The sequence below is a fragment of the Podarcis liolepis genome (assembly GCF_965112155.1).
Source record: "Podarcis liolepis genome assembly, chromosome: 13".
Classification (NCBI taxonomy): Eukaryota; Metazoa; Chordata; class Lepidosauria; order Squamata; family Lacertidae; genus Podarcis; species Podarcis liolepis.
Genome location: NC_139573.1, coordinates 57,507,281 through 57,526,029, shown reverse-complemented (window position 1 = coordinate 57,526,029; position 18,749 = coordinate 57,507,281). Strand labels below are relative to the sequence as shown.

General features: G+C 49.1%; 2 protein-coding genes across 4 annotated transcripts in view; both read left to right on the top strand.

The window, feature by feature from the left end:
• The window catches only part of FAM222A (family with sequence similarity 222 member A), an 84,865-nt gene that overhangs the window by 33,992 nt on the left and 32,124 nt on the right, over positions 1-18,749 (top strand). The window contains exon 2 of the mRNA XM_083470978.1: positions 12,963-13,090. Coding sequence (XP_083327104.1) covers positions 13,009-13,090 — 82 coding nt within the window. The 5' untranslated portion in view covers positions 12,963-13,008. The remainder of the gene's footprint in view (positions 1-12,962; positions 13,091-18,749) is intronic.
• Positions 12,931-18,749, top strand: part of LOC310691266 (uncharacterized protein) — a 96,371-nt gene continuing 90,552 nt past the window's right edge. For 2 of the 3 annotated variants that reach the window (XR_014518434.1, XR_014518435.1), the window contains exon 1: positions 12,931-12,941. The gene's annotated coding sequence lies outside the window, so the exon portion shown is untranslated. The remainder of the gene's footprint in view (positions 12,942-18,749) is intronic. The other variant, XM_083470987.1, reaches the window with a different exon arrangement.

Below are 18,749 nucleotides of genomic sequence, written 5' to 3'. Positions count from 1 at the left end.
TTCTTTATTTCAGGTGAAACAGAAGGTCAGCTGTCCTTTTCCATCTGAGCCGAATACCCCAAATAGACCCAACTGGAGCCTGGTGCAAAGAGTTGTGGGAGCTTGGGGGGGGGCTCCAGAGCATACCCCTTGTGACTAGTGGCCATCAGTAGCCTTATCCTTTAAAAATCTGTTCAGTCCTCTTCTAAAGCCACCCACACTTTGTGGCCATCCCGGCCTCCTGCTGCAGGGAGTTCCATAGTTTAACTATGTGCCGTGTAAAGAAGTCTTTTTTCCTGTTCCAAATCCTCCAGCCTTTTGCTCTCTTGGGCTGTTTTGCGTCCCAGTGGCCTGCTGGATGAGGGAACTAGTGGGAAGTGGAGTCAGCAGCAGCTGGAGGGGCTGCAAATGCGTCTCCAGCCTCCATCTCCACTTTCAGTGTCCATATTATAAAGCCCTGACAGCAAACTCTGGCTAAAGTGGGCAGGAAGAGAACTGTGTGCTGAGCATGGTCTCTTGCTCTGTCTCTGGCCGGAGCCAGCTTGGAACTCAATCTGGGGTGGTTGGGAATTAGTTCAGATGCAGATGAAGCTAACTAAGCTAATGTTAAGCATTTGAACAGATCAGCCTCAAAGTCTCATCAGCTGATTCAGGGCCTTGCACGGTGCCCCCTTCCCTTCTGAACTGTCCTCCTCAGATGACAGTCAATCAGGACAGCTGGCTTCTGTGCCCCATCTCGGCCCTCCCATGTGCAGACCACGTTAGGTTGACGTTTGGGGGGTGTTTCTCATGCTGGAACTCCTGTAGGAATTAGGGGTGCAGAAGGTTACAGTTTTGCAGGATTATTGTTTGTGCATTTGGGGTGGGATCCTAGAAGGGTCCCCAAGGGACACCTTGTCCTACCTCCAGAAAAGGAGGAATCTCAGCTAAAGCACAGGTGACAGGTGGCTGTTCAACCTCTGCTTAAAAATCCACAGCTTCAGAAGGAGTCCCTTCCACTGCCAAACACTTCTTACCCTCGGAAAGTTCTTCCTGGTGTTTAGCTGGAATCGCCTTTCTTGTAACTTGGCTCCATTGCTTCGCGTCTTCCCCTCCGGAGTGGCAGAAAACAAGCTTGCTCCATGTGACAGCCCTTCAGATATTTGAAGATGTGTTTTTAGATTTCTGGATTTTGTCTGTTTTGCTTTAACTGATGTAAGCAACCTTGAGTCCTGGTTGGGGGAAAAGCATGGAGTATAAATAAATGTTCTAATAATAACAACTCACCTGCAGCTTAAACTCCATGTTGGGAGATCCCATCTCTGCCCCATTTCGAGGCACACAACCGCCACGGTTGGCCCGGTGCATTTTCCTGCAAAATCCAAGCAGCTTTTCAATTTTGAGGCAGTAGGGTAGGTCTGAAAGTGAGAGCATTTGCTGCCAGTCAGTCTTGACAGTACTGAGCTGAATAGACCAATGGCCTCACTCTGTACAAAGCTTAGCCTGTTCCTAGTAGGTTTGCTCCTTCCATAGGTTTCATGGCAGCTCATGTCTGGCAGCGTACCTTGAGCTCATGCCGCAGAAGCTGCAGTGGACCCCTGGCGGGGGGGGGGGACATAGCAGATGGAGTAAACCAAATGCACAAGGTGCCCCCTTAAAGATGTGGTAGATCAGCTTGGCTAGTTGGTCTCCCACCATTCTCTGGTCCTCAGCCTCCAAAGCTCCCTCAGTCATTCCCTCCTCTGCCTCTGACCTAGACCACCAGAAGAGCCCCTCTGGCTCGGGACAGCGGGGTCCCCTTCAGCACAGCCTCCTGTTCTCACGGTGGCCAGCCAGGTCCCTGTTGGGGGAAGAGACTCTTGCCTCCTTGGGCTTCCAGCAACTGGCATTCAGAAGTGTTGCTGCCGTGCAAAGCTAAAATTTGCATTTGTTGCTTTGCCCCCCTTTTTCTCTGGCTGGCCATGCGTGCCCTTGGTCTGCAATAGGGTCCCTCCAGGCAGAACTGCATGGAAAGAGACCCTGATGCTTCCTTGCACTCGCATGGTTGCTGAGCAATTTTGGGTCTGTCTGTGCATGCTCCATGACATCACAGCAGATGAGCCAATCCGATGGGGAGCCTGGCAGGCCCCCGTGCAAACCAGCTTGACCTTATTACCATACGGATATAAGAGGCAAGTGGTTTTGCGTTAACCTGCGCCCTGTCTTCAGTTCCAGGAGTGGGTCACCTCTCAGGTTTGAGGTCTGTCATAACGTAGCACATCACTCTTTGTGTGATGAGGAAAATAGGAAGCTGCAGTTCTAAGAGTTTTCGCTCCCCAGACTTTCTTCCCCAGCCGCCTTTGCTCCGGCTTCTCCAGGTGGCAGCGTTGGTCTCGGGGGAGAGGAGGGCTGCCTGTGGATTTGCCAGGAGGATTAAGACAAAGCGCCAGGCGGGCAGGGAGGGCAGCAGCAGCACCCTCCTGCCAGAGACCCAGATGGCAAGTACCTGTTGGCTGGTCATCAAGAGCTGGAGGAGACGGCAGGTGGGATGAGGCTTAGGACAAGGAGGGCGGGCGAGGGATGGGAGCAGCGCCATGGCTGTGCAGGAGAAGCGCTGCGGAAAGGGGATGGGCGGGCGCCTTTATTTCAGGGAGCATCTCAGCTCTGCAAATAAAGAACGCTGTATCTGTCTACTCCAGGGCTATTGTTATTGCTATTTATTTACATTCTGCCTTTTCCCCAGACCGGGACTCCAGGCAGCTTATGGATAAAAATGCAAAAACGGAGAGAAAACTGGGAAAGCTAAAAACATAGAAAGGATAATCATTTTTTAAAAGCAATTAAAACAATAATTTTAAAATGTTTTATTTTTACACACACACACACACACACACACACACACACACACACACCAGCACAATTGGACAAAGCAACAGTGGCCTGACCCATTCTTGATACTTAAAATTATTATTATGGTCACTTTCCCTCCCCCCTATGGTCCCAGGGCTGGGTGCAACCTTAAAAGACAGTAATAAAAGCAAGTTTAAAGCTGCTTACAGTCACAGAAATAGGGTGGATTGTGAAAATCTGTATTTCCAAATGTCCAATGCCAGGGTAAAAAGGCACATCTTCTGCATTTGCCAGGAACTGCATTATGACAATGCACCTCTGGGGGGCAGAAGTTCTTCAGCTGAGGGACCACCACAGAGAGGGCCCTCCACTCGCAGGCCACCACTCCCTGCCACTTCTCAGGGTGGAGAAAGTACTAGGAATTCCCCCTCTGCTGATGGCAACACCCAGGTGGGTCTGTAGGGAAGGAGGGTGTCTTTCAGATATTGGAGGCATGAGTTGTTTAGGGCTTTGGACGTTAACGTGAGCACCTTGAATTGGGCCCAGAATTGAACTGGCAACCAGTGCAGCTTGTTTAAATCGGGTGTTATGTGGATCTAAACAACACCGGCTGGTAATCTGACAGCTGCATTTTGGACCCATGCAAGTTTCTGAGTTGTCTGCAAGGGTAGCCCCACATAGAGCGCATTGGCCTCCCCACCCTTTGGGAGCGACCAGGTATTGAACCTAGGACCTTGGAAATGCTTTGGTGGAGCACTGGCTTCTCATTCTGCTGTGTTCAGGACACAGGACCCACCCGAGAATTGGAAACTATGGACCTAGTCCAGGCGCAGCCCCGTGGCACAGCCCCACCGTGGCTCAGCCGTGCCTGGGGAGTGGCCGCAGGAGCCACGAGGAGCCTTGTGTGGCCTTGGTCTTCTCTCTGGGAACTCACTGGTGGGCCTAGAGTGATGTGCAAACTGGGAGTGTCAGGAGTGAGAGGAACATAGGCCCCATCCTGCAAAATCTGCAGCACATGCATCCCTCTGGCTGGTTTTTTGCACCTTGCATGAATTGCATCTGATTGTGCCCTAAAAACCCCACCTCCTGCCTCTTTCTGTATGCCTTCCTTGTGGCTTTTGTTGTTGTGGAGTTTATCTGCTTCCCAGCGCTCTAGCTGCTTGCTAGCTCCCTGTATGACCAGGCCAAGGTTGTAATCCTGGCATTGTGGAGGTGAGCAGCTGGCTGGCTTATCAGTCAAGTGTATTCAATTCCCAAATAAGCCCTGCTCTGTTCTCGGATGTGTGCGCGTATATGTATTTTCTTCTCTCCAACTACATAATTTCTGACTGATTGTGATATCATATTTTAAAATTACCAGAAATCAAAGCCGGGAAATGGATATCGCTGCTTTTTACCACGAGCTGCATTAACGAGGGACATATAACGAATGCTCCTTTCTCTGTGTCTCGCTCCTTTTCTTAAAGACAGTAATAGGAGAAAATTGGTTTTGAAACAGAATAAAAGTCCCTTTCAGAGGAAAATCACTTCTTTCAAGGTACCTTTGCAGAAAGTAAAATAGTCAGTGATGAAAGGTGGTTGTGTGATTGTCTTCTGCTTTTAGAGAGAGTCTGCTACAGATGGGGAAATACAAGATTGGGATAATTACATGGTAACGAACTCTTGTTGTGAAATTAGCATCTTAAGAAAAATAGTGAAAAAGGCTTTTATTCATGAATACTTCATTACTAGGAGGAAAGTGGACCAATTTGGCAACTCCAGGCACCTGTTCAGGATTAAATAACTTTTCTCTCTGCGCACCTTTCCCTCGCAAGTGTAGCATGCTTTTGCCGAACTTTTTGGCTGAAGGAGAAATGGATCCTTTGAGGTGGTCCAGAAAGGGACGGCGGAAGTAGCCTCTTCAGCCCAACTGGCCCTGTGGGAATGGCTTCAGAAAGGTGCAAACACTTCTCTGGTTTTTGAAAAATACCAGAAATCAAGTCAGGTTTCCCTACGCACAAGGAACAGTTGTTCAAACTTTGGCACACCACATGTGCTGTGTGCCTTGATTGCTTACAAGAACGGGCAGAGGGGGGGAATGTATACTTGTAAAAACTGTTTAGGAGTAAAAAAAATGTACATTTTGGAACTGGTTTGATTTCTCCTTTTTGTGGGTGTTTTGCTTTTCAATATTTTTAAATTTGGTTTTCTACATCTTGCTGTTTCTCCACTAGCTCAGTTTTTAGCTACTCATTCTTTTTTACTTTTTCAATGAAATCTGATATAATATGCACACATTTATAAGTGGCACCAGTGTGACCTGGTTTTGATGCAGGGACTTGAACCTCCCTCCCCACAGGACAAGAACCCACAAGCAGGATTTGTGTTGAGATTGCCTCTGTTGTTCTTATAATAAACCACAAAGTGTCTAAGTGCATACTGCTGTGCAGCAACTGTGTTTTAAAAAACTATTTTAAAGCCTGCATATATACAGTCATTAAAAAATAAATACTTTTATCATTATTATTTTTAAACTCACTAGCTACCTTTTTTGCCATTGCAATCCAAAGCAACTCGCAACAATATGTAGATAACATACATTAAAACCATCACAAAACAAAAGCATGGAAAAATAGAAAACACATTCATGGTTTTAAAAGGCAGGATTAAAATATCCTACCCATCCAAGGGGCCACAGGTAGTTAAAATACCAAAGCTCTGGTGAAAATGAAACGCTTTTGCCTGGTGCCAAAAGATGCGTAATGATGGCGCCAGGAGGGCCTCTCTAGGGAGAGCATTCCACAAGTGGGGAGCCATCACGGAGAAGGCCCCATTTTCGTGTTGCTAGCTCTGGACCTCCCATAGAGGAATGTGGGAGGGACAGAGGGCAGAATAAACAGCAAGAAGCAGCAAAGGTTGCAGGCAGCATAAAACCCTGTTTGAGCCCAAGCCTGTGCTGAGCTGGCTGCGCAAGCCAGAGACATGAAGTGCTGCCTCTGAACATGTGTGCAGAGACCCCTTCAGTAGTTGTTTCATTCCATTATGAGATCTGGGTGGGTGGGGTGCTTTGAAAATGTATTTTCCTTCCTTCCTTGGTTTTAAATGTACCCGTCTGGTTTTTTGCTTGCTTGCTTGCAAGTTGCCTTAGAACTGTAGAGGTGGAAGGGGCCCCGAGGGTCACTCAGTCCAGCCCCCTGCAATGCACTGAGTTGCCATTGGTAAGAAAAGGCGGCCCATAAATTTACTGTGTGATAGCAGCCCTTGTTAAGGGAAGGTGACTCTTGGGGTAGGCGCTCATGGCTGCCCTGCCTGCCTGCCCCCTCTTTGAAGGCCAGAGTTCCCTCCTGAGGTTGCCTTTTCTCTCTTGGGGGACGAGTCACGAGGCAGCAAAGGACACAAGTCTGTTTGGAAGGGAGGAGGACGATCCGCAGGGAGGCTGAGAGCGAGCAATTCCTTGCTGTCCATGCTAATTTATCAGCCTGAAGAGGAGACGGCCAGCCATTTCCGCTCACGCCTGTCGGCTGCGTTCAGGGGGAGGGACGTTGGGCTAAATCGTACTGACATAACCATTAACCAGTTCACTCCAGTCAGAGGGGACGGGCGGTGTGCAGTCTCCCACTTCATGAGCCGTGATGAGGAAATGTCCCCGGGGGGAATCGTGCCGGGGGCAAAACGCCAGAGCAGGAGGGAACTTCCCTGCCTTTCCCCAGCACCCTTCCTTGCGCTTCTGGGCGGGACGAGGGCCGGCCGTGGCCCCTTCTGGGCTCCCACCCGCAGAAACATCCCAGGAGGGGTGACCAGCAGCCGCCCCATTTTGGCCAGGCACTTTCCTCGAGGACCGCTGGCGGTTTTGTTTGCTTTCCATGCAAATGGAGTTAGCGCAGCATGGGATTGCAACTGCTTTCCCTCAGCTTTATTAATTTGAAACTTTGTCTGCACAACAATCTTCTTTGAAAAGTAACCAGAAGTTTACTTACATTCAGTTCACAGTAGGTTCCCTGAAGGCAGGCTTTAGCTTGTAGTGACAGGAGAGAGAGTGGGTTCATCTCATATAGGGATTGAGCCCATGTGCTGCTGGCTGAGAGCCAGCAGACAGCAAAGGGCATCAGGATGGAATAAAGCGAAGAAGAAGGGAAGATGGATGTGTGACCAGCCCTTTTATGGGGTCTCCCAGGGTCACGCCCATCTACGTGGTCACTTGTAGGAGGAGGATGCTCCAGACAGGTGTGACAGAAAGTCCTCCTGGCTGGAGTAATATCTCCCTGTGGGTCTACTCTGGACAAACAGGAAATGTTGTATTTGACTGCCTTCTGTGATGTTGCATCCCACGCAATTTAGGTTTTCTTTTTGTTTCCCTTACCACCACTCTGCCTTAGTTCCACCTGTGTAATTTCTCCTGGGGACGTTTTGCTGGCAGCCTTGGGGAAATGGTGCCTGCTTCCATTTGGCATATCCAAAGGAGGAGATTTGGTGCGAGGCAGAGGGAAAGGAGTAGCTGCAGGTCTTGCACCTGTTCTTCTGGCTTCGTCCCTGTTACGCTCCGCCCATCCCTCCAGCATTTCTCAGGAGGTTGCTTCTAATTAGCAGCCCAAAAAGGTTACCATGAATTGTTTGAAAGTCACCCAGAGCAGAGCAGGACAGCAGGGGGAAATACTTTGTTGGCTGTTTTATTCCAGTTCCCTCTGCAGTCAGAATTGATGGTAAGGAAAAGGGATTTGCACACAAGCTGCTCCTGCGCCTGCCATGCTGAGAGAGCTAGAAAGCCGCAAGGGTGGGAGTCCAGACTGAAGGATCAGGAAGAAAGGGGTGGAGATCCGCTGCAGGGTTTAATCTGAGCCCAGGACAAAGAGCTGATCTTCATATGGACAGCAGTCACGTAGGACCCTGATATTTGGGACTTCACTGCTTGCAGATTAGCAGGCTGCATTTTTTAAAAAATGGCCCCCCTTTGGGGAAGGTGGTACAACTAGGGCAGGGGTAGGCAACCTAAGGCCCGGGGGCCGGATGCGGCCCAGTTGCCTTCTCAGTCCAGCCCACGGACAGTCCAGGAATCAGCATGTTTTTACATGAGTAGAACGTGTCCTTTTATTTAAAATGCATCTCTGGGTTATTTGTGGGGCCTGCCTGGTGTTTTTACATGAGTAGAACGTGTGCTTTTATTTAAAATGCATCTCTGGGTTATTTGTGGGGAATAGGAATTCGTTCATTCCCCCCCAAAAAAATATATAGTCCGGCCCACCACATGGTCTGAGGGATGGTGGACCGACCCACGGCTGACACCTGAACTAGGGGGTTAACATCAAAGGGCAAAGAGCAGCAACCATTTAGTTATCTCTGTGTGTATGGGGGGGCACCATTTATTTTGTCTTTTTACCTTGGGCACTAAAATGTTTTGAGCTGTCTTATGCTCTTGGTGGTTAAAGAAAACATCGACGGAGAGAGACGGCATCCCTGCATTTAGAAATGAGCAGCTAAGGGAGGAAGGCTGTAGCTCCAACTTTAACCATTACCTGCTAATTTTCTAAGTGTAAGGATTATTTTATTGTTAAAAAAATGAGAGGGAATCTAAACATGCAATTCCCCACCTACAATCATGGTAGTAAAGTTCCAAGAAATAGTGCACAGTTGTTCTAAAGAGAGGAAAATCTGCTCCAAGCCTATTTATGATGCCTGGGCTTAGACCAGGAATATGTTAGGGAAGATCACATAGCTAGCTATCTAGATCAAAGGCCAATTAAAAAAAACAAAACCTCATATTTCAAAAATGCCCATCCTATGAAGTGTCCCTTAGGAACAACTTTTAAAAATGCAATCTGAATATGATACAGCCCAAACATTTTCAGTCATAATATCTTAAAATAAAATCCATGAATTTTTATCTAAGATATCTAGATAAAAGACCAGTTACAGATAGGTAGCCGTGTTGGTCTGCCATAGTCAAAATAAAAAAATTCCTTCCAGTAGCACCTTAAAGACCAACTAAGTTAGTTCTTGGTATGAGCTTTCGTGTGCATGCACACTTCTTCAGATACACTGAAACAGAAGTTGCCAGATCCTTCTATATAGTGAGAAGGTGGGGAGGGGTGTTACTCAGAAGGGTGGTGGGAATGGGAGATTGGCAGATAGCTGAGATAAGCCTGTTGACGACTCTTAACGACTGTAATAGGTCTTACAGGAAAAGGCAAGGGGTGAGAAGGTGAGAAATGGCTTAGTCATGTATAATGAGATAAGAATCCAATGTCTCTGTTCAGGCCAGGTCTCTCCATGGTTTTAAGTTTGGTAATGAGTTGCAATTCAGCAGCTTCTCTTTCCAGTCTATTTCTGAAATTCCTTTGTAGTAAACAGCTACTTTGAGATCTTGTATAGAATGTCCTGGGAGATTGAAGTGTTCTCCTACTGGTTTCTCTGTTTTGTGATTCTTGATGTCAGATTTATGTCCGTTTATTCTTTGGCATAAGGTTTGGCCTGTTTGTCCAATATAGAGAGCTGAAGGACACTGCTGGCATTTGATGGCATACACAATGTTAGACGATGAGCAATTAAATAGTCCCGAGATGGTATGTGTGATGTTGTTGGGGCCAGTAATGGTGTTGTCCGGGTGTATGTGGCAGCAAAGTTGGCATCTGGGTTTATTGCAGGCTCTGGTGCCAGTGTCCGTGTTAAGTATGGTTGTAGTATTATTGTGGGTTAGGAGTTGTTTAAGATTGGGTGGCTGTCTGTAGGCAATGAAAGGTCTTCCTCCCAGAGCTTGAGAAAGAGAACTGTCATTGTCCAGGAGAGGTTGTAGATCTCTGATGATGCGTTGTACTGTTTTAACTTGGGAGCTGTATGTGATGACTAGAGGTGTTCTGTTATTTTCTTTTTTGGGTCTGTCTTGCAGCAAGTTCTCTCTGGGTATCAGTCTGGCTCTGTTGATCTGTTGTCTAACTTCATCTGCTGGGTATTTTAGTTCTGAAAAGGTTTGCTGTAGATCTCTTAGGTGAGAGTCTCTGTCTGTAGAATTGGAACAGATGCGGCTGTAACCGATAAAAGACCGTTTTTCCATTTAAAAGAAGTAGTGTGACCTTTTAAGGTTAACTGTACATCAATATTTTGTATGTTTGTTGCACTGGTTAATATTTAGACCAAGATGAGGGAACCTGTGACACCCCCCCATCTCCCACCCCCCTGAGCCGACATGCCAAATGGTCAGAAATGGTGGGAGGTGCATCCAGCAGTGTCTAGAAAGTCACAGGTTTCTCACCCCTAATTTAGCCCCTGAGGTGTTTACTTTCTGGGCCATGGGAAATCCGGCTCTGGCTGCTCCTGGGTTCCAGTGAGGCTTTCTGGAGTAACAAACCAGACATCTTAATTCTTGCAGCAAGAAGAAGAAGAGTTTGGATTTGATATCCCGCCTTTCACTCCCTTTAAGGAGTCTCAAAGCGGCTGACATTCTCCTTTCCCTTCCTCCCCACAACAAACACTCTGTGAGGTGAGTGGGGCTGAGAGACTCCAGAGAAGTGTGACTGGCCCAAGGTCACCCAGCAGCTGCAGGTGGAGGAGCAGGGAAGCGAACCCGGTTCCCCAGATTATGAGTCTACCGCTCTTAACCACTACACCACTCTGGCTTAATTTTAAGTCAGTCCACCTGGAAACATGTGGAGGCAGTAGGGGAAAGAGGGAGACTTGTGCCTTTCCTCGGAGACAGCCAGGCAGCCTTCCTGATCAGAGAACCTCTCCTTCCAGGCATATGCTGAGTTCTTGCAAGCTGCCTGATGGTTTAAGCCGACCTCCCCTTCTTTCTTCTCCCCACATTTGCTTGTTGCTCCCTGGGTAGGCCAGCCTTTCCTCCAGCAGCCAGAGATCTGTGTGTGATGTGATATATGCATCCTGACAAGCAGCTGTCAGTGAATTTCAGCATGGAAGCGTAATGGAACAGAAACCTCCTCTCGGAAGGACACTGTCTGCTCCTTGTACATTGCCAGCCGACCTTTTCCCTGCGCCCGGTTGCAGTGGCAAGGCCATTCCAGACGTCACTCAGGGTGGGGAGGAACGAAGCATAATTTATGCCATGCGCTGCTCTTCCCAAAGGATAGTGCTGTGTGCTGAGCTCCGAAGGAGCAAATCGGTGGCCTTGGCCTCTTTCCCCTCGCCTTGACTTTGATCATCTGGATTTCGAGGGCAGCCTGAGATGGGGCAGCTGAAAGCTCCTGAGCCCGCATTCCCCTTTTGCCAGAGGGAGGGCGGAGCGAATGCTGCATGCTGGGGGACGCATGTGCTACTTTTCGGGTGGAGGGGGGACATCCAGTGTGAGTTGAGTGTTTTCTAAAACTTGGGGAAAGTTTTGTGCTTTGTTTGTTCCCATCAGGTGTTGCTGGTAAAACTTGCCCTGTTGGGAAGACTGTCCTATCAAACAAATACAAGGATTCTTTGGTTGTGATTTCTGCATTGCAAGGGGTTGGACTCTGGGGTCCCTTCCAAGTAGACAGTTTTAGGATTCTGTCAGCTGCTGGGGAAAGAGCCCACATTTGTGCCACTTCAGCTTTTATTGATGCTTCTGGGTTTTTTTGGGTTGGGGGGGGGACTTGGTGTTCCTACCCATCCAGAAGGAAGTGATAGAAAACCACTTTTGGAAAACTTCCATAGTTGACTTTCTGTCGTGTCCTTGGACCGGCCTGCTGAGTCCTCCATGATGCACACATTTAAATTGTATGCTCAGACCATTCTGGAAGTCACTCAGGGCTAGGACAGAAGGCAGTGGGGTGGGGGTGGGGTGATTAAGCATAAGTAATTTAAATAATGTTGCCAAGACTGTCCAGATTCTGCACCAAGAAAAACAATAATAAAACTGGATTCAGCAAACTGTGTGCATTATGCAAATTAGGCAACTATGCACAATATGTCTTATTTGGTGTAATTTATTTTCCTCTCTGCCATTCTGCATACATTGTTCTGGCTTTGTTAGTCATGGGTAGGGCCTCAGAAATTCCCTAGAAATATCATTCAGCAACTTTTGTTGTTTCTGGCAGTATCTCCCTCGTCCTTTCAAGCACATCTCCACCACCATAAGGCCTATGTCCTTCCTTTGTCTTGAATTCAGCTGCCTGGTGCTGCACTCTGAGCTATTCTGTTTAGCAGTCTTCTTATTGACTCAGTTTGCAAGGTCCTCTGAAGTGGGAGAATCACACAACTTAGTCTGCATTCACACAGCAGTTTATTCCACACTATTTCCCTCTTAATTTCTGCATTATATTTGAAATTTCATGCAACTTAAAAGCCACTTCCATAAATTTAGCAGAATATAGTGCAGGTTTAGTGCTCATTTCAGTGTTATTTCCAACAGATTTTTTTACTGGAAACAAATTACATGGGAATGAGTGCTAAACTTGCACTATATTACGCTATATTTCCGAAAATAGCTTTTACATTGTTTGGAAGCTCAAATATCACGTGAAAGGTAATAGCTAGGGAAACATGAAAGTGGAAATAAACTGTTGTGTGGATGCAATCTGCATTTTTCCTAGGCTGTCTGTGATGTCTGTTACTACTGACTAGTGAGGTTCTAGGGGTCTTAGTAGACCATAAGCTGAACATGAGGCAACAGTGTGATGCAGCAGCAAAAAAAGCTAATGCTATTCTAGCCTGCATCAACAAAAGTCTAGTGTCCTGATCAAGGGAAGTAATAGTCCCACTCTCTTCTGCCTTGGTCAAAGCACACCTGGAATACGTTGTCCAATTCTGGATGCCACAATTTAAGAAGGATGTTGACAAGCTGGAAGGTGTGCAGAGGAGGGCAACCAGAATGATCAAGGGTCTGGAAACCAAGCCTTAGGAGGAGTGGTTGTGGGAGCTGGGTATGTTTAGCCTGGAAAGACTGAGGGGAGATGTCTAAAGGGTTGTCCCATGGAAGATGTAGCAAGCTTGTTTTCTCCTTCTCTGGAGGGCAGGACCAGAACCAATGACTTCAAGTTACAAGAAAGGAGATTCAGAATCAACATCAGGAAAAACTTTCTGAGGGTAGGAGCCGTTCAACAGTGAAATGGGCTTCCTCGGGGCGTGGCGGACTCTCCTTCCTTGGAGATTGGATGGCCATCTGTCAGGGATGCTTTAGTTGAGATTCCCGCATTGCAGGGGGTTGGACTAGATAATTCCATGATGCTATGACTCTCTCCTGGTTTGCTGACTGACGCTCTTCCGTCTTTTTGGGTCCCCCGCAGCGCACTCTGGATTGACGCCACTGGAGCCTTCTCCCTGCCACCAGTCATGTTGGCCTGCCTGCAGAGGACACAGAACCCGCCCAGCCAGCACCTCACCTGCCCAAACAAGGCCCTGGAGCCACGCAAGTGTGAGTAGACCCCCTCGCTGGTTCTTCTGTGGACTCGACTCACAACTGCCTTCACACAAACCAAAGCTGGTGTTAGTTGTAACGATTCCCATTGCGGGACACTTTCCAAGATGTGCCTCTGTGGCCACATCTGCACCATGTGGGTTAAATCGCTATGGAACCATTTCCAACAGCTGCAGCTTCCCCCCAAGAGTTTTGGAGCTGCGGCTTGTTGGGGTGCCAAGAGTTGTTGGGAATGCACCCCCCCCCCCCACACACACACTTAACTGAGATTGATTGTGAAGCCACTCTGGGAATTGTAGTTCTGGGAGGGAAATTGCTGGGACAGCTATCCCCTAACAACTCCCAGCACCCTTAACAAACTACACCTTCCAGAATTCTTTGGGGGAAGCTTAAAGTGGCGTTGTAATGTTTCAGATGTATGGTTTGAAGGGAGCTCAGCCCATGTGGCCAAGGAATGGATAAAGGGGGAGATCTAGGTCCCTAGAGCGGAGGAGAGAGTGGAAAGTGGGTGGGTGCTCAGGGGTAGCCTGCAGTCTTGGGGGTCATGGCAGTCAGCCTAGTTTCCTCCCCCAGCAAAAGTGCAGCCATTGGTGGCATAGGAGCGGCGCTCTCTCCGTCCCACGAGGGTTCTGGGCTGCTGCTATTTTGGCTCAGCATCCCTTTGCTGGTTGGTGGGGGCTGGGAGCAGGGAGCCCTTTGACTGGAGTGGGTGGGGTGGGGGGCGTGCTCTTCTGAGTCATGTCACATGGAGAAACACTGCCCCCTGAGTGAGCTTGACCAGGGTTTGGCGTGGAGAAGGATCCCTGGGCTGAGAGCAAATGCGAGGGTGGCAGTCGGAAGGCGAGAGAGAGAGAAGAGTGCCTGTGCTTTGTCTGAGCAGGGAGAACGGCTGGCCCTTCCTGCTTCCCCTTGATGCTCTCTGGCCATATTGAAAAGTATATTTATTTAGCAAATAAGAAGAAGAGGAAGGGCAGGTGGGAAGTGGAGAGGGGAGCTGGGCTTGGATGGGTGGAGGAAGCCCGGATAAGCGACACTTTACCAGTGGGTTCCTGTGGCTGGGGTGGGGAGACCCTTTGCTGCCGTGCTGAGACTTGGGTGCTCGCCAGCCAGGGCCCCATGCAGCCAACGCCCCGAAGGAATTGCTTCCTGCCTCCCCTTCCTTTTTATTTCCTTCTCAGGCCCCTGTAATTATTTCCCTGGGTTTTGCTGTGACTCTGCGGCTCCTGATGAGTTGGCCTTTCAGATAAGCCGTAAACTAGTTACATTAAAATAGGTTCCGAAAGGTCACTCATCAAAGCACCTGTTCCTTGCGGTCTTTGTCTCTCCATCCAAAGCTGTGATTAAATGTCTATTTAATGAGCCCGGCTGAGGCAGGCTGCGGTGACCTCTCTGGCTGCAAAGGCGCATTGAGAGTCTCAAGTGATGAATGTGTGTTTTTAAACCGGAGGGCTGGGTGTTGGGGGTTCCCCCCTGCCCTGTCTTGCATCAGGAGCCCTCTCTCCTCTTCTCCCTTCAAGTGTTTGCCGTCTTCCGGGCCTGGAGATGAACATTTCTGCTGCTTTGATCCCTGAGACCCAGCCTGGGTTTCTCAAAAACAAATCATGCCAGACAAATCTCATTTCTTTTTTTGACAGAGTTACAACCTTGGTGGATCCGGGGAATGATGTGACGTCATGTATCTTGATTTCACTAAGGCTTTTGACAAAGTCCCCCAGGATATTCTTGCAGAGAAGCTGATTGAATGGTGGCCTGCATAGCATTTGAGGAACTGGACTTGCAGTCCTTCCTCCCCGTCCTCTGATGAACGGTTGTTGGGGTAATCGGAAAAGAGGGCTCTTCGTAGAACCAGGCACGATTTAGAAGCGACTCTGATTACTTAATTTGCTCCTGAGTATCTCGGCAATTATCTTTATGGGCCTTATTTCTTGTCCTCTGGCGTCGTTTCCGTCGATATTAAATGAGCCCGCCTCACAGCGTGGCAGCGGCTGGCCTGCCACCACCACAGAATCCTATTATCCTGCCGGTGCTGCTGAATAATTTTTGTATTAATTTCACATCAGAGGTGAGCCTGTTAATGTTGGCCTCCCGCCTGTGCTGGAAGGCACAGGGGATGTTGGCATTTCTGAGGCTCTTCCTCTGCCTTCCTCCTCCTGCTGTGGACACACTGGCTGGCTGGCTGGCTGGGGGGCTGTCAACAACCACCCCTCTCTCTTCCCAGTTTTCCTTCTCCTGTTTCTCCTGGGCTTCCTTCGTCTCGCGTAGTGGTGCATTTGCAGCAGGAACGGTGAGCTTGTTGCCCTCCATAAGTTATCGTTATTGTTTATTAAATTTGTATAGCATCCTTCACCTGTAGATCTCTTCAGAGGGTCTCCTGTCTGTGCCCCACATGTGCCCCAATGCAACCAGTGCTATGCCCCTGGTGGGTCTGGAAGCTTGGCAGTGAGGTCCTGCTCACTGTTGTGGCTTCTGTGGTCCCTGCCACGGGGCGAGGGGGCAGCCTCAAGGGGGTAGTGAGGGCCAAGGAGCCAGGGCTGGATGTGAGCCTCAGTTGTCCATTTGAGACTTGTTGGGTATAGAGCAATATATAAATTCTAATAACAACAACGATGATCGTGGTGGTGGTGGTGGTGAAGATGTTTCACTCAGAGCCAATTCTCCAGCTGCAGACTCCTGGTTTATTTTTAAAGAGGTAACTGACCTTGCACCCGTCTCTCCACTCCTGCCCATGGGTGCCTCCTCCACGGAGCTGCGTCCTCCTCTCTCTGCTCCCACCTGCAGGAGGACAAGCCTTGGGGCCGCCTTACTTCTTCTGCTAGGCACCCCTCAAGTGCTGTGCCGCTAAAGATCGGGGCAGAAATCAGCCTGCCCTCTCCGTCTCTGGGGGGAAAGCGCTTCTCTCACGCTGCTGATTAATTTAGTAATGGATTTCTCCCTTCCCCTTTAATATATGATTTTATATATTTTTCATACCAGGCAGCATTAGTGTGCAAAGCAGTGAAGTTTTAGAAGCAATTAATATCCCTGAGCTATGGAGCATGCGGAGCATTATTTCCAACTCTGATTTGGGGACTAGCTGGTCCTGCAAAAGGAGGTTTTTATATATCTCCCTTTAAAAGGAGTAAAGGAAAACCAATAGTGGGTGAGTCCAACGGTCAAGAAAGCAGTTTCTGCCCCTGCCATAGAGGGAAGTGAGGGGCAGATGGGGCTCGTCCGCCTGGGAAAGGAGCCCATCTAGCAGAAGGAAAACTCTTAAACCTTAACCGCCTGGCAGGATATCTTCAGGAGAAGAAAGGCTCAGGAGGAAACCCTCCACAAATCCAGGGTGGAGACTCTAAGGCAGAGGGTGCCTGGTTTGCCTCCTACTGGCAACACGTCTGGCTCTGCTTTCTTTTGGACCACAACAGCGTGGCCGAGAGCGGGTCTTGTGTTTGGGCTGCCCAGGACCTCTGTACACACTGCCTAGGCTTGTGCCTGGGGGAGGGGGGTTCATTTCAGTGCTGCTGACACAATGGCTTGACTTCACCCCCAGACGTGCACTCCATTGTCTCTCAAGACAGACGGATGCCAACAAGTTATATCCCACCTTTTTCTCTAAGGAGCTCAAGGCGGCGTATGTGGTTCTCTGCCTCCTCCTTTAATCTCCACAACAACCCTGTGAGGTGAGTTAGGCAGAGAGGCAGGGACTGGCCCAAGGTCACCCAGTGAACTCCATGGCTACGTGGGGATTTGAACCCTGGTCTCTCCCAGGTCCTAGTCCGACACTCTGACTTCTGTACCACTTTGGCTGCCCAGCCTTGTTTGGCTGCCCAGCCTGGATTTATAGCCTGGGAATGTTTTCTTGGAACAGAGCAACTCGGCCCAGCCTTCCTTGCCACTGTCTGTCAGCAAAGCAAGGTGGACCACAAAAGGGGTCGTGACCAGACTCAATCTGTGCCCTCTCTTTAGCTGTGTCAGGTGATGGTCTTTTTATCTTCAATTTCTCTCCCCCCACTTCTGTGTTTATAGGAGCATGGGGCTTTACTTTAAATTATGAATCAAGCCCCCCCTCCTCTGCTCAGCTGCCCTCTCACTCCTCTGCCGTCTCCCTGCAGCTGCAGAGCCCTGGCTCATATTTTAATTAAATGTCACTTTCCGCATGCCTCTGCCTTTGCACTTTGTCTGTGCCTGTATCTGCTCCTGGAACCCCGGCTGCTGTTTCTACTACAAACGCAGGAAGTCTGTGCTGCCGCTGTAACGGCTGGAGATCAATATTCTTCTCCTGAGCTGGCTGGTGTCTTCTTCCACGAGCAATTAAAAAACACCTCTTGGAGGGGTCTCAGTGGAGCATCTTGAGTCTGGGACATGCGCATCCTGCCCCAGGTCCTGGTGCCTCTCCTTGAGCTTGCGGTCTCTGCCTTCCACTGCTCACAAAGCGTCAGGCACCACTCTGGGACGAGGCTCCCCTGCTCCCTTCTTTGGCAGGGCTCAACTTTCCTTTTTCTTGGAACGAAACTGGAACAAAGTTGGTGGCCCTTGTTGCCCTTCTGGCCAAAGCTGCCCCCTCCAACGCACCATCTTTAGGGGTTATTAGTTTCAGAGATGGCCTGCTCCAGAGCCGGGGGAGGCTGGCAGGGTCGGCCCCCGGCAGTTGTGCTGGGCTTTGCTGGTCCATCTAGCTCAGTATGGCCTACACTGAGTGTTGGAAGCTCTTCTGAGCTGCAGCCGGGAGACCTTCCTAGCCCTACCTGGAGATGCCAGGTTTTAAACCTGGGAGCGTCTGCATGCAAAGGAGAGGTCCTGGCACTCAGACCCAACCTAGGCTCATGAGAGGGGGAGGGAAGAGGGGGTTTAGGCCATCAGACTTTTAAAAATGGGCATGCGCTTGCGGAGGTGGCTGTGCTGCTCAAGTGATCCACCAGATGTGATCCGTTGGCTTCCTATCAGGGACTCCCTGCTTTTGGTCACCCTGGTGAGCTCCTTCCGGAAGATAAAAATCTACTTGTCAATAATAATAACAGCAAGTTTTAATACAACAATCACCAGCTGTGTACAAATGCTGCTGGGTATTCCAAGAATACTACTGTGCAGATTTCAATATTTTATTTAATATCCTTTTCCCTTGATGATAGGAGCTAATAATCCCCCCACACCCCATAATTACTATGTTTTTCAAACCTTTTTTGCTCCCACAACATTAAGGCTTTGAAGATGCTTCCGTGTTCCTTGACGGTGCCTCATGGATTCGTTGACCAGATCCCTTTTTGGCTGATCAGATTCCCAGCCCTTAAGTGGTGGGTCATTTTTGCAGGTATCAGAAGAGACTTGCTGGATCTAACCAAAGGTCCATCTCAGTCAGACCCTGCTTTTCAACAAACCCCCCAAAACATCCCACTGGAGAAGGCTGGGGGTGTCCACAGTAGCTTTGGGGTGCTGGGTGGCTGTCTCTCTCCTGCGGGGAAATGAAACCCCATGGGGTGGGGAATGGGGGGTGGACTGGGCCTGCAGTACAGCTTATGTGTTTGTGGGTGGCTTGCTGGTCCCATGGGTCTATTGCTGCACCTTCATCGGCACCTGAGCACTTTCAGTTTTATGCCTTCCCAGCCATACTAGTGGGGGGGGGGCTTGACGGGACTTATTCCTGCCGTGTGCTGCTGTCCCCTCCCCTTAATTAGTAAGA